The sequence below is a fragment of the Zeus faber genome (genome assembly GCF_960531495.2).
Source record: "Zeus faber genome assembly, chromosome: 4".
NCBI lineage: Eukaryota > Metazoa > Chordata > Actinopteri > Zeiformes > Zeidae > Zeus > Zeus faber.
The window spans coordinates 16404183-16416292 of NC_137191.1; the positions used below are offsets into that span (position 1 = coordinate 16404183).

Consider the following 12110-nt stretch of genomic DNA (forward strand, 5'->3'; position numbering starts at 1 on the left):
TATTATTATTATTATTATTATTATTATTTTAAATGCAGCGGTTAATACTGTCACAGTAAAAAGTTGACAACTTTGTTCGAAGTTGAACCCCAATTAGATATTTTTAGATGTCACTGATAGAAAAACTGTAATCCATGTACAAATACAAAAAAAAAATAATAATTAAGGGTAGAATACATACACGTAATCTAACAAAGACTTCCAAAACACGACACCACTTAAAAAAAACACGACTTCAGGTATTGAAAAATGAGCACAAATATACATACACAATACATAATATACAAAACAAAGCAAAATCTCCCGTTAGGAGCTATTGGAGTAGTTCACAGGTTTTTGAGTCATCTTCTACGTCCATGGTGCTGTAATTCTCGTAATAAGAACCACAGTAGCACAGCTATCAACGAACCGATGAGGACAAAAACACAACCGTACACCACTAAGCTCCATCCCCAGCCGGTGGCTAAAGGGGGCCTTCTGGACATCCCAAAAAAATTCACAGGGACATTCATTGGTTCAATGGTTTATCTTCGAGAGACAATAGAAGTCAAAGATCCTCCTGATACCTTTTGGCCAATCCCCCAGAAGCACATGGGATTAATCTAGTGCCCGGTGAAATATTCCATCCTTGCCCTCTTACTGTCCTTATCGTTCTCTCGGCCCATGGACCATGAACAAAAATGTATACTGCCTTGTCAATGATTAAGAAATGTGTCACGAAGAAATGTGTCACTCTAGATAAGAGTATCCATCGCACGGAACTCCACATTCAAGAAGATAAGAGCCGAGATAAAGTTAATGATCACTGACACAAATCTGATCCCGGTGGCGTCTTCAAAATTGTAGTCTGTGTCCTGTGACTTTGGCATCCATTCTTCCATTTAACTCCACAGAGCAACCAAATGCAGTACGATGGGGGGCCTCTTCCAGCTTCTGTCGTCTCATCCGGGTGTCTTCTCTGAAAATCTGAAAAACATCCTCGACCTCACCTATGTATCAACCCGTTCAATCGCTTAGATACACATTACTGTACATCCATTCACAGCCCTCCACACAAACCCTTGCGCTCTGTCTCGCTCTCTCTCTTTCACACACACACACACACACACACACACACACACACACACACACACACACACACACACACACACACACACCCGCAGGTATGTGCAATCAATACCATCTGGATTGTCCTATCTTCACTTCTGATTACATTGTATTCCCTGTAGCCCACGTTACATCAATATCGCTGAAAGAATAAATGATTCAGGAATAATGGTATACTAGATGCAGTCTTTTTCATCCATCTTTCCGACACATATCAACGACTGTTTTACTTCCAAAGCAGGGCCAGTTTAAAGATAGCTGAAATCACCTACATGCCTGCGGGAACTGAACCCGCATTTTTCCTAGTTTAATTTTCCAGATGAAGTCCTCTGCAGATAGACAAATCGTACATGCATTATTTATTTTTAAGAGCCAGTTTCAATATCCAGACAAGTGATATTCTATATATCAAGTTTATTTTACCACGTAATCCAGGTTAAGACTTGCATCCTCAAATTGTCTCCAATTACCATTTGTTGTACCTGTTCTTTTCAAGTGAGTATTAAAGAAGGAACCTCATGTGGACAACCTCATTTACCGTCTGAGTCGTATAAAATCGACGCGACAGAATGCTGCCCCATATGCCCTGCGGAACAGGAGGAACGTAAATTGTAATGAGATTGTTATTTGACAGCGGTGATGCATTGCCTCGTGGTAGCTATAATGACACTGCGGTCGTTTAACTCCAGCCTAACAATCTTAACGGGAACAACAGCCAGACTATGGCTGAAGTGAACATTACCCCTGACACAGGACTCTGCTGATGTCTGGCAGCAGAGTCCTGTGTCAGAGCAAAGTAAAAATAGGAGTAGATCCTCAATGGTGATGGTCCTTCTTATAATTTAATAATTGATGATAATTTGTGAAAAGATCCACAATCAGCAGATTCGCTTTTAGTGAGGTGATCTGATGATGTTCAGAGAACTTGAAAAACTTGTTGTCGAAAAGTACACTGGTTCCATATATTACTTTGGTTCTCAGTATTTGTTAAGTTAGACATTGACGTTGATTGTGCAAACACTGCCATGTTATTCCGGAAGTGGCCTACATCCCAAACGACTGAGCCAGTATATATTCGAGCATGTCTCATGTCTTGTGTGATTGTTTAATGGCTAGGTTTGTCATTTTTCAACCCAGGCCTCATTAAATTGTTGGTTCCCACCATTTAGAACTGTTAACAACACAACCGTGCTGAACACTTTGCTATTGAGGAACGGCTCTGCAAACATTTAATCCTTAAAAAAACATTGTGGTGTGGGGGTGGTGAGGTTTAAGCAGCAACACCTGTTTTGGGTCCTGTCTTGTTACATCTTGCAGACTCTCAATTAAAAACCGGTATGTTTGCAACATCTCTGCCTGTATCTCTGTGTCGGCCTTGAAAACGCCCCTCCGGTGGCGTGCGGCAGGCGGAAGTACCCCAAACATAAAATCTCTCTTTTCCAAAATGGGAAGCTCACAATAGTGAGTCTTACGCATTATACCGGGAAACAAAACGGTCACAAAGTGTGTCTTTTATCAGGTTTTTTTTCTGGGTTTCATTGACCCTTTCACGTTTTTTTTTGCAAATCAGCTCTCTTGGCTACAGGCCACACTAATGTAGGAGACTAGAAACAGGAAGTTGTGCTGCTTCATTTTACCTCCAAGAGTGAAGGCAACCCAGCGAAGTGAGAAAGTTAAAAATAATAATAACAAATGAATAAAAATACACCATAAAAATAGTATTAACAATATATATATATATATATATATATATATATATATATATTTATATAGTATATAAAAAAAAATAAAAAAGATTCGATTCGGTTATTCGGCACGCCTGGTAACGATTGGCAACTTCCATTCGGTGAAGACTCGTCGGTTGTGCTTCCTATTAGGATCATTTCACTTGTGCTGGGATTTCATTGTACGGATCAACGTGCGATGTCGTCTGTTCCGTGCGCAGTAACATCGTATAGTTACGATGTCGCACAATTATTTTTATTATTATATATATTTTTTTATCAATTCAGTCGGTTTATCAGTACGGTTTTGATTGGACCCCCCCCCCCCCACCCCCACCCCTCCCGGATGGATGGAATGGAACGTGCCCGTTTGATGTGGTCCTCGTGCACGCGCGCCGTGCCTGAAGCTGTCCTGCGTCTTCAGCCCGAGACCGACTCCACCAGCGAACCGTTAGCGATAGCACTGCGAAGATGGAGTGGAGCCCGATGGAGATCAACCCCGAGGTGCGGTTGGCGACGTTCACAACAACAACAACAACAACAACAACAAACAAACAAACAAACGGGAACGTTGGAACAAGCTGACCCGGTGTGTGTGTGTGTGTTGTGTTTCAGATGCTCAACAAGGTGGGTAGAGACGCTGAGTCATGGTTTGTTTGTTTCGTTCAGTCAGCCTCAGGTGAGTTCAAGATTCAATATTCTCCGTTTGCCACACGCAGTCGTACAATGACGGTGCGAGAAATATATATATATTTTTTTTAAATTAAATAAAAAAATAATAATTATGCGTAGTAAAATGTGTATATGTGCGAAGTTGAAAATGGCGCAAATGACAAGTGCGTTGCAAACGTCAACCATATCCGATGTCCTAAGCCCAGATAAAGAGGGGGCTCTGTACGGTAGCGCTCCTGGAACAGAAGTAAGAAAATGACAACACCGAGACGATTTAAGCTCGGCGTTCCCTCCCTCCCAGGCCTCGTCTCGACGGCGGGGTGTGGTCGGGCCACCACGTGGTGGCCGGGCGAGGCCCGGCTCTTGCGTCAACCATTGAGATGCTCGACCCCCCCCCCCGGCGTGCGTGTGACCGGGTGCGTCTGTGTTTCAGATGCTGAGCCAGCTGGGCGTGGGAGGCAGCTGGGGCTACGTGGACGTGCTGGGGTTCGAGGGGGAGGCCTTGTCCTCGGTGCCCAGCCCCTGCTGTGCCCTGATGCTGCTCTTCCCTCTGACACAACAGGTGACATGGGCTGGGACTGCGAGGGTGTCATGGTGTACAAGGCGACAAATACAGGATTTAGGGTCGATTCCCAATTACAAGAATCCAATGGAGCCTTGCCAAAATGTCCGATGTCTTGATTTTCTACTATTTATCTGGGGGAATAAAAGGATGTCCCCAATCTAACATTAGTGACTCACTATCCCCAATTACAAGCAGTTAGATCAGTCAACTTTGCTCTCATTGCTTATATCTAAAGTTAAGGGGCCTGCTAGTTGTACAGCATTGTTTATGTGCTGTTAGTATACCTTCAAATTCAATATATTGTGTGGCAGCTATTGAGCTACAGTAATGTGCATCCCTGGTTTGCAGTGAATGGACTGTGTGTGTGTGCGCTGGGTGGGGTAAGCCAAGGGCGCAGCATTACAAAGGAAGTGGCATCACTGAAATGGAGAGCATCAGCAGAATGCGCACACAGGCATTTTTGTCTTCATCTATACAAGTACACATTTCAGGGGTGAAATTGACGGCGTTGCCATGGAGGTTAGCTGGTAGATGGATGGCAAAACTATGGCTGTCATATAAATAATCATATGTCCTATAAATTGAATTTGAAGATCTGCCTAAATCAAAATATTATGTATTGCACCAGTTTCATAACTGACTGAAAATTCAAGTGTAATGGGACTGGGCATTTAAAAATATATGTTTTAAAAAGCAAATTAATTCACATACTACTATAGCATAAAAATTAGGGCTGTACCCAGCTCAGGATTTGTCAGTTGAATCGGATTTGGCGGTTCACTGAGTATTTGACTATTGGGGTGGGGGTGGGAGGGCAGTTGTTATATGTGGCTACCTACCACGCCACCCAAGGAGGGGCAGAGAGGTATTGATCAGTGCGCATTATCCCACTTGTATCCCTCTGATGGCACTGATGATGGGCGCGCTAGTGATGGGCTATGCCTGTGATCAGTGTGCCACAACGCTGTTTTTGTTAGATGTGGGTTATTTTATTTTACTTCTGCTTATGGAACGAAACAAGTGCTAATGGAAGGAAACCCTGCGTAATGGGGACACTTTTTTTTCACCTTTAAGTCTGCACGGTGGCACAGTGCATTGCACTGCTGCCTCACAGAGAGAAGGGTTCGATTCCCGCCTGGGGCGCTGTTGGTACCGTGCTCCGGCAGGTTATCTCCCAAATAGGAGCCTTTCTGTGTGGAGTTTGCATGTTCTCCCCGTACTCACATGGGGTTTCCTCCACCTAAGGACCCCCACCAAAAACATGCACACATCACCATCGTCTGACCAGCGATGGACATTTGGTACCAGGTCCCCGGGCGCGTCAATGTATGCTGCCCACTGGTCCTGTCTGCACCCCTGGAGGAAGGACAAGCCAGGATGGGTGAAATGCAGAGGCATCATTTCACTTGAACACCACCCAAAAGGCGCGCGTGTGTGTGTCATGTGACAAATAAAGATCCTTCTTCTTCTCTGTGACTCTCTCCCTGATCACCCCCCTCTCCATGCGTTAAGCGCAGAAAATAATCATTTACGAGTCGTGCCCCGTTCCTCTGAGCCCCATCCGCACACTGTTTTAGTATTTTTATTTGGGCGCACAGAGAGCCGTTGCGTATAAAAGTGCGTGTGCGTGCGTGCGCGTGCGCGTGCGCGTGCGCGTGCGCGTGCGCGTGTGTGTGCGTGTGTGTGTGTGTGTGTGTGTGTGTGTGTGTGTGTGTGTGTGTGTGTGTGTCAGCATGAGTCTTTCAGGCAGGGGCAGGCAGACAAGATGGCAGAAGATTCAGGGCTTTATTTCCTGAAACAGACAGTGGTCAATTCCTGTGGCACCATTGCCCTGATCCACGCAGTCGGCAACAATAAAGGCAAAATGAAGTTTGGTGAGTACAGATAAAAACATATCTACCTTATGTCTGCTTGATTGAGCATAAATTGTCCCAAATGCTTATTATGCTATTCTCGGTTTTTGTTACAGACGGCGACTCTGCCCTAAAGAAGTTTCTAGATGAGACTGCTGGCATGGCATCTGATGAGCGAGCCAAACATCTTGAAAAGAACCAGGTGACGCACTGCATTTAACGTTTATCTGCGCACACATTTAAAGGATATGCTCTGATGATACAAACGCTCATATTTAAATTATGTTGTTACGGATGTGTGCTGGATGCTGGATGTGTTGTATTGTGCAGCACCACAAATTATTGTTTAAGATATGAAATATTAGGTAAAAAGTTGATTTGATTTCGACCGGAGATCCAAAACATTTATCTAATCCCAATACCACTGAAGTGGTATTGGGACCAGTAGGGTCTGTGGTCACACTGGTCACTAGCGGAAGCCTTTCTTTCTCAAAAACACATTTCTGACAAAAATATGAAACAGTTTGAATGTCCCACACAAATATGTCCAAAGAGGACTTAGTTGTACAATCTCAGCTATCAATTATCACTAATGAGCAGCACTTCAATGAAGTAGCTTCTAGGAAGCTGGCTAGTTTGTTTACAACCCCAGCAATACACCAGATTTCAGCTATTACATCATCATTTAGCAGATGCTTTTGTCCTGAGCAACTTACAATTATGCATACACAGATGGATGCAGCCATCAGGCGCAATTAGGGGGTTTAAGTGTCTTGCTCAAGGACACTTCAGCTCGCCAGCAGGAGGAGCCTTTGGATTACTGGACAACTTGCTCTTCCTCCTGAGCCACTGGCCCAACTTAAAACATATAATGAAAAAGGAAATCTCTGTTCTTAGCTACATCACCACAGAAGCTACTGGTAGAAGTCAGTGGCACTGTGTGAATTTATATTGCTGTACTAAACTTCATTATAGTATAACATTACAGTACATCCCCACTAGGTGTCGCTAGACACCTGTAAATCAGTGACTCACTGTTAGACAATATTGTTCCTCAGCTGACCGACAGTGCTGCTTCGATTTCATCGCCTTTCTTGTCTTTTAATAAGAACTTAATTTGCAGTTGTTTGATTGGAATTCATTCTCAGTTAATTCAGTTTTTTGCGATTGTTTACACACTTGTTATGGAATTTGGCTCATTGTGTCAAAACTCTACACACAAGCCAAATAAGACACTTTGAAATAAACGTCTCGCTATGTCAAAATGGAACTCTGCAATCAAAACCTAACAAACCTTTTTCAAAATGGCTTTTTTGCAACAAAATTATACACACATGCACCATTTGAATTACTTTCAAAGCAGCACAAAACACTGTATTTATACGAAAACTTCGTATACCTTGTTAATTTTCTCATACAGGCTTCTGTGACAGATTGTTCTAGTACAGTACATCTACTAAAATTAAATGAATAAAATAGAAAGCCTTAAGAAAGAAATATATACCGCTTATTGTTTTTTGGGTTGTTTTTCTTTTGCCATTGCAGCTTTTTACAACAAACACGAAGAAAAGTAGAATTACAGTACAGAAATCAATGTTACTGTAAACTCAGAAACAAAAGTAAATCAAGGTGCAGGCAGCAATACACAGGGTCGTTTCCTATCAACATATCGCCTATAAACGTCGTTTCCTATCGACACCAAGTCTTCAATCTCAAATGTTAGACTAGTCAAGTTGACTTTTGAGATATGGATGGAATGGACAGCGGCTGAGAAATGAGCGGAGAGAGTTTGTGGAAAATCCCCCCCCGGCGGCATCGGCTGACCAGAGATCAGCCTTCATGGCCTCAGTGCTACCATTACTATAGTAGTTGGAAGTGGCAAACTGAAACAGCATCATCTGACCTGCCGACCTGCACGCATTTTGTGTACCAACTACGCAATTCTTAGTACAAAGTACAAAATGCCAGCTGAAACTACACAAAAGGGAGCGGGGGAGGGGTGGGTGGGTCACCGCTATGTTAACATATAAATCGTGAGATGCACCGATCAATCGGCCGGTGACTAGAATTGGTTGGTTTTCAAGGCCCATCAATGTCAGATATATTTTCGTTTCTGTGCCGGTCAAATCGACACGCCAGACACTGTGCTCAAGTACTGAACTGGTAAAAATGCTCCGATACTCCAACCCGATACCAACGTGATGTTACGTAGTTTTGTAGTTGACGCTCAAAAAAGAGCGAAAGAAAGAAAATGTCGGCTGTTTGGAGGTTTTTGTTTGGGGGTTTGGAGGTAAACAAAGATTAAATATATTATTTATCGATTTATAGACTATATTCCAACATTGCGCAGTACGTTTCTATCACTGTCGCAGCGGAGCTCCGATCGTGATGAAGTTTGACTCTTTTAGCTCTCTTGGTTTTGACGAGTCACTCAGTAAAACAAGTCGTTCGATTTGATTCAGTTGGTTTAACGCACGGTGAGCGGAGGAGGACTTCAGTGAACGAGAGTGAGAAGAGTCAGTCATTCATTTTATTTGTTAATTTTTTTGAAGTGATTGCAATTTATTTGCAAAGTACCATATAAATTAATATTTGCACTTAAAGTGAAAGACATTCATTTGATGTTTGAGCTGGACATTTCTGTGTATGTTATACTGTATGTTGAGTCCTACTAACTCTCAGTGAGAGTTACATTTTAAATTATACTGAAACTTGGTGACAGTACCATATTCTATTTTATTGGAAGTCAGACAGTTTCATGTTCTATTATTGTTCCATAGTGAATAATGAACAATAATAAGCAGTCTCAAAATCAGAAATGTCACTATTGTGGTAACTGAAAATTGGAATCTGCGGGATATCAGAATCTGCAGGTCAGACTAAAAAAAATAAAAATCAAATGGGAATCGGCCAAGAAAATGGCAATCGGTCCATCTCTAGTTGGTAAACATGTTGGGTAACTTTACGAGATGATTCATTTCAAGGGGTATATCCCCATGATATAGTATACTGTATATAGTTAGCCGTAGTAGCTCGCATACGATGTGATTATCCTCCTTACAAGACGCCCACGGTGTGACTAACTGGAGTCATTAAGCTGCAGTAACTCGAACGACTCCTCACTCGAAACTCCCTGTCACACTGTTGTGGTACTCAAAATATTTTGCCCAGGTTGGCAGGCCTGCATCATTGATTGACCAGCGTTAGTCCTGCTCCTCTTGTGTTGATAAACTTCACCTAACAGATCTGGGGTGGCCTATGAGATTTTAGGGGTGACCGAGGCCACCCCAGGCAATCTCCTAAAATTGCCACTGTTAAACACAAATATTGACAGACAAATTTCAGACCAATTGTATCTTTTTTTTAATCATGTCATATCACTTCTCATCATTGAACTTCCACAAAGAACATTATGTAATTTTTAAACAGTATGTTGCCGTATAAATCTTCCGCTTTAGCTGTGCTCAACCCCGCGGAGTGCATACAATTCCCGTGGCACATGCCGAATTCAGCATAACACCTGCCACGAGTGAGGGTCGCTCAGTCTGCCGTGTCCACAGCGAGGTCAGGGCGGAGGGACGATGATGTCACAAAGCGGCCCACTCCTCAAACTAATGAAGTTGCTCCAACGTTCTTCAACTGCCGCTAAATTTGCACCGTCTTATACTAATTTCTGCTCGTTGATGCATCGATATGGATCAAACTCGAACAGCAGGAAGTATGAAACGTCCTACGTGAAATGTAGCACTACATATAGGCTGAGGCCTATTTATAGTGCTAAGGCTCAGACTGATTGGTGATAAATTGTGTTTTTGTGTGGGTATGGCGAATTTCAGGTGTTTTGCATTTTTTTGAATAGAAGTGTTTTTATAGAAGTGGTTCATCACACTTTGAAAACAGTGTGATTGCAAGAGATTTCATTTTTTAAATGTCCAGTGTAAGAAACGGTGTGTAGTGTTTTGCAAGAAGTGTGTTGCAGAATTGCAAGTGACGGTTTTGATGCTTTTGCCCAAGTATTCACTTTGTGTGAAAGCAATCGGCACAAACTGTAATATTGGAGTAAGTTGTTATTTATTTATTTTTTCTATGAAATGTTTCCATCGCCAGGCAATCCGAGAGGCTCACGATGACGTGGCAGCACAGGGCCAGTGTAGGGTAAGGTCCTTAACCACAAAATATTCTCTATCCAACCGACACTTTGTTGATGTAATCTCCTATAGTGCTGCTTTGCACTTAATAGTTTGTTTTTCATTCATGTAATAATGGACCACACATTCATTTCACAGCCCGAAGCCGATAAAATCAACTTCCATTTTATTGCCTTTGTCAATGTGAATGGACAACTTTACGAACTTGGTGAGTTTACGTTATTATCATTCTTCCTTATGTATTAAGTTGTTTAAGGTCTCAGACAGTTATTTTTTTAATTTGTCTCTTTAATTATTTTTTTTTTTTCCCCCAAGATGGGCGAATGGATGGACCAGTCAAACATGGACCAACCAATGATGCCTCATTCGTAGAGGTGAGCATAGAGGACATTTTTTATGTAACTATTGACCTGATTCTGACTATGAACTGCATCCCTGTGGAACTCTATCCTGCTTTTGCTTTATTCTAGAGAAACCATATTGTCAAGTGTAGTCTCGATTTCAGTTCAGTAAGTCAAGTCGCCGTGGATTTACAAATATTCTGACAATCTTAAACTATGCATTAGTACTGTAATTCTAAATACTCATTTTTGGCCGCTTCTCTGACATTTTAATAATGTGAAGTTTGATACTTGAAATGTTGATCCTGTTTCTCGGTATTTTACCCGCTGGCCATATTTGCGAACAGTCATTAAATAGGTATAAGAGTTATGATGACCATGAGTTTATACAAGTCTTGGATGGATTTAGGACACACCTTTCAGAATTTGCAAGTCTATAATGAAGAGCACAGAGCAGCAGCTACCACTAGAGGGCTCTGTTCAGGGGAATGGGGAATGGTGACATTTAGTTTACTGTTTTTCTGGTTTCATTTCAGAATTTACTTGCACTCAAATGATTTTCTTTCTGATTCTCCAGGATGCTGCGAGCGTGTGTCGTGGTTTCATGGAAAGGGAGAAGGGAGAAGTGCGTTTTTCTGCGGTGGCACTCTGTCACAGTTAAGCGGCTCAGTGGGATGCGGCATCTGATCCAAACCAAAATGACATGGAGCACTCTTGACAAATCATAACTCACTCTCACTAGAACCGCCTGTGTACACATTTACTGCAGAGGAAATGCACTATAGCACAGATTGTTTCACAAGGCACACAAACACATCACACCATGAAGCATTTGTTCATTGTCCTGTAAGCACTCACCGGTACGCTGTCTGTTGGTGCAAGTTCTTCCAAGCCTTATCTGCAGTGTTGCATAGTAGTGATGTCTGTTTTCTTACTTTGTTCTCTGAGCATTTTGTCATTTTCTATTAACTGTTTATGGTTGGTGCATCTGGTTTATTTTCTCTCAGTCATGACAGACTGGTGAATAAGTGCCTTTAGTGGCAACAGTATAAACACATACGGTGAATTGGGAGAAATCAGGGTAAATATTTGATCCGAACAAGGGTTCTGTTTCAGGGGAAATTTGACTCTGACTTTAAAATGCTGGTAGTGGCTCTGAGGACAAGGGTTTAAAAATAGGATGTCCTTGAGAATAAACCAAATGTGTCAGTGAGGAAGTCACCATTAATCTATCGTAAAATATACACCACTATAGCAGGTTGGGATGTTGCATGTTATACTGCCTTGTCTGAGAAAAACGGTTGTGGTTGACAAGTTCAATAAAAACATTGGGTCGTTCTAGAAGCCCGATGGTGGTTGTAATGTAGTCGCTTGTTAATTACTTTTTGGAATTTCATTACAAATTACTATATTTGACAGGTTGCACTTTATTTTGAGGAAGATTTGCGTTCTTAAAAGTACTAATGCCAGCGTGCCATTGATGTTTGCGTTATTGCAAAATGTTACTTAGTTGACATTCAAAATGATTAAACTACCAAATGAGAAAATTGCCCACCTCCCAAAAAAAAAAATGCTGCCTTGTTCTAGTGTGTGTAGGCTGTGTGCATTGTGAGATGATTGCATTTGGCTAACATCTATGTTAAAACAGTTTACCTTTCCACAGCTTCCCAAATTCTTGAATAAAGCAACTCCTAACCATA

At 42.0% G+C, this 12110-nt stretch overlaps 1 protein-coding gene across 1 annotated transcript; it reads left to right on the plus strand.

Moving 5' to 3' along the window:
- Nucleotides 1-3302: 3302 nt before the first annotated feature.
- Nucleotides 3303-12110, plus strand: uchl1 (ubiquitin carboxyl-terminal esterase L1 (ubiquitin thiolesterase); the record flags this gene model as incomplete). Its single annotated transcript, XM_079998697.1, has 9 exons — nt 3303-3335; nt 3447-3458; nt 3937-4065; nt 5801-5942; nt 6038-6123; nt 10029-10076; nt 10208-10277; nt 10385-10443; nt 10988-12110. 9 exons carry the CDS (start codon nt 3303-3305, stop codon nt 11069-11071), a joined length of 663 nt encoding a protein of 220 aa, XP_079854823.1. The 3' UTR covers nt 11072-12110.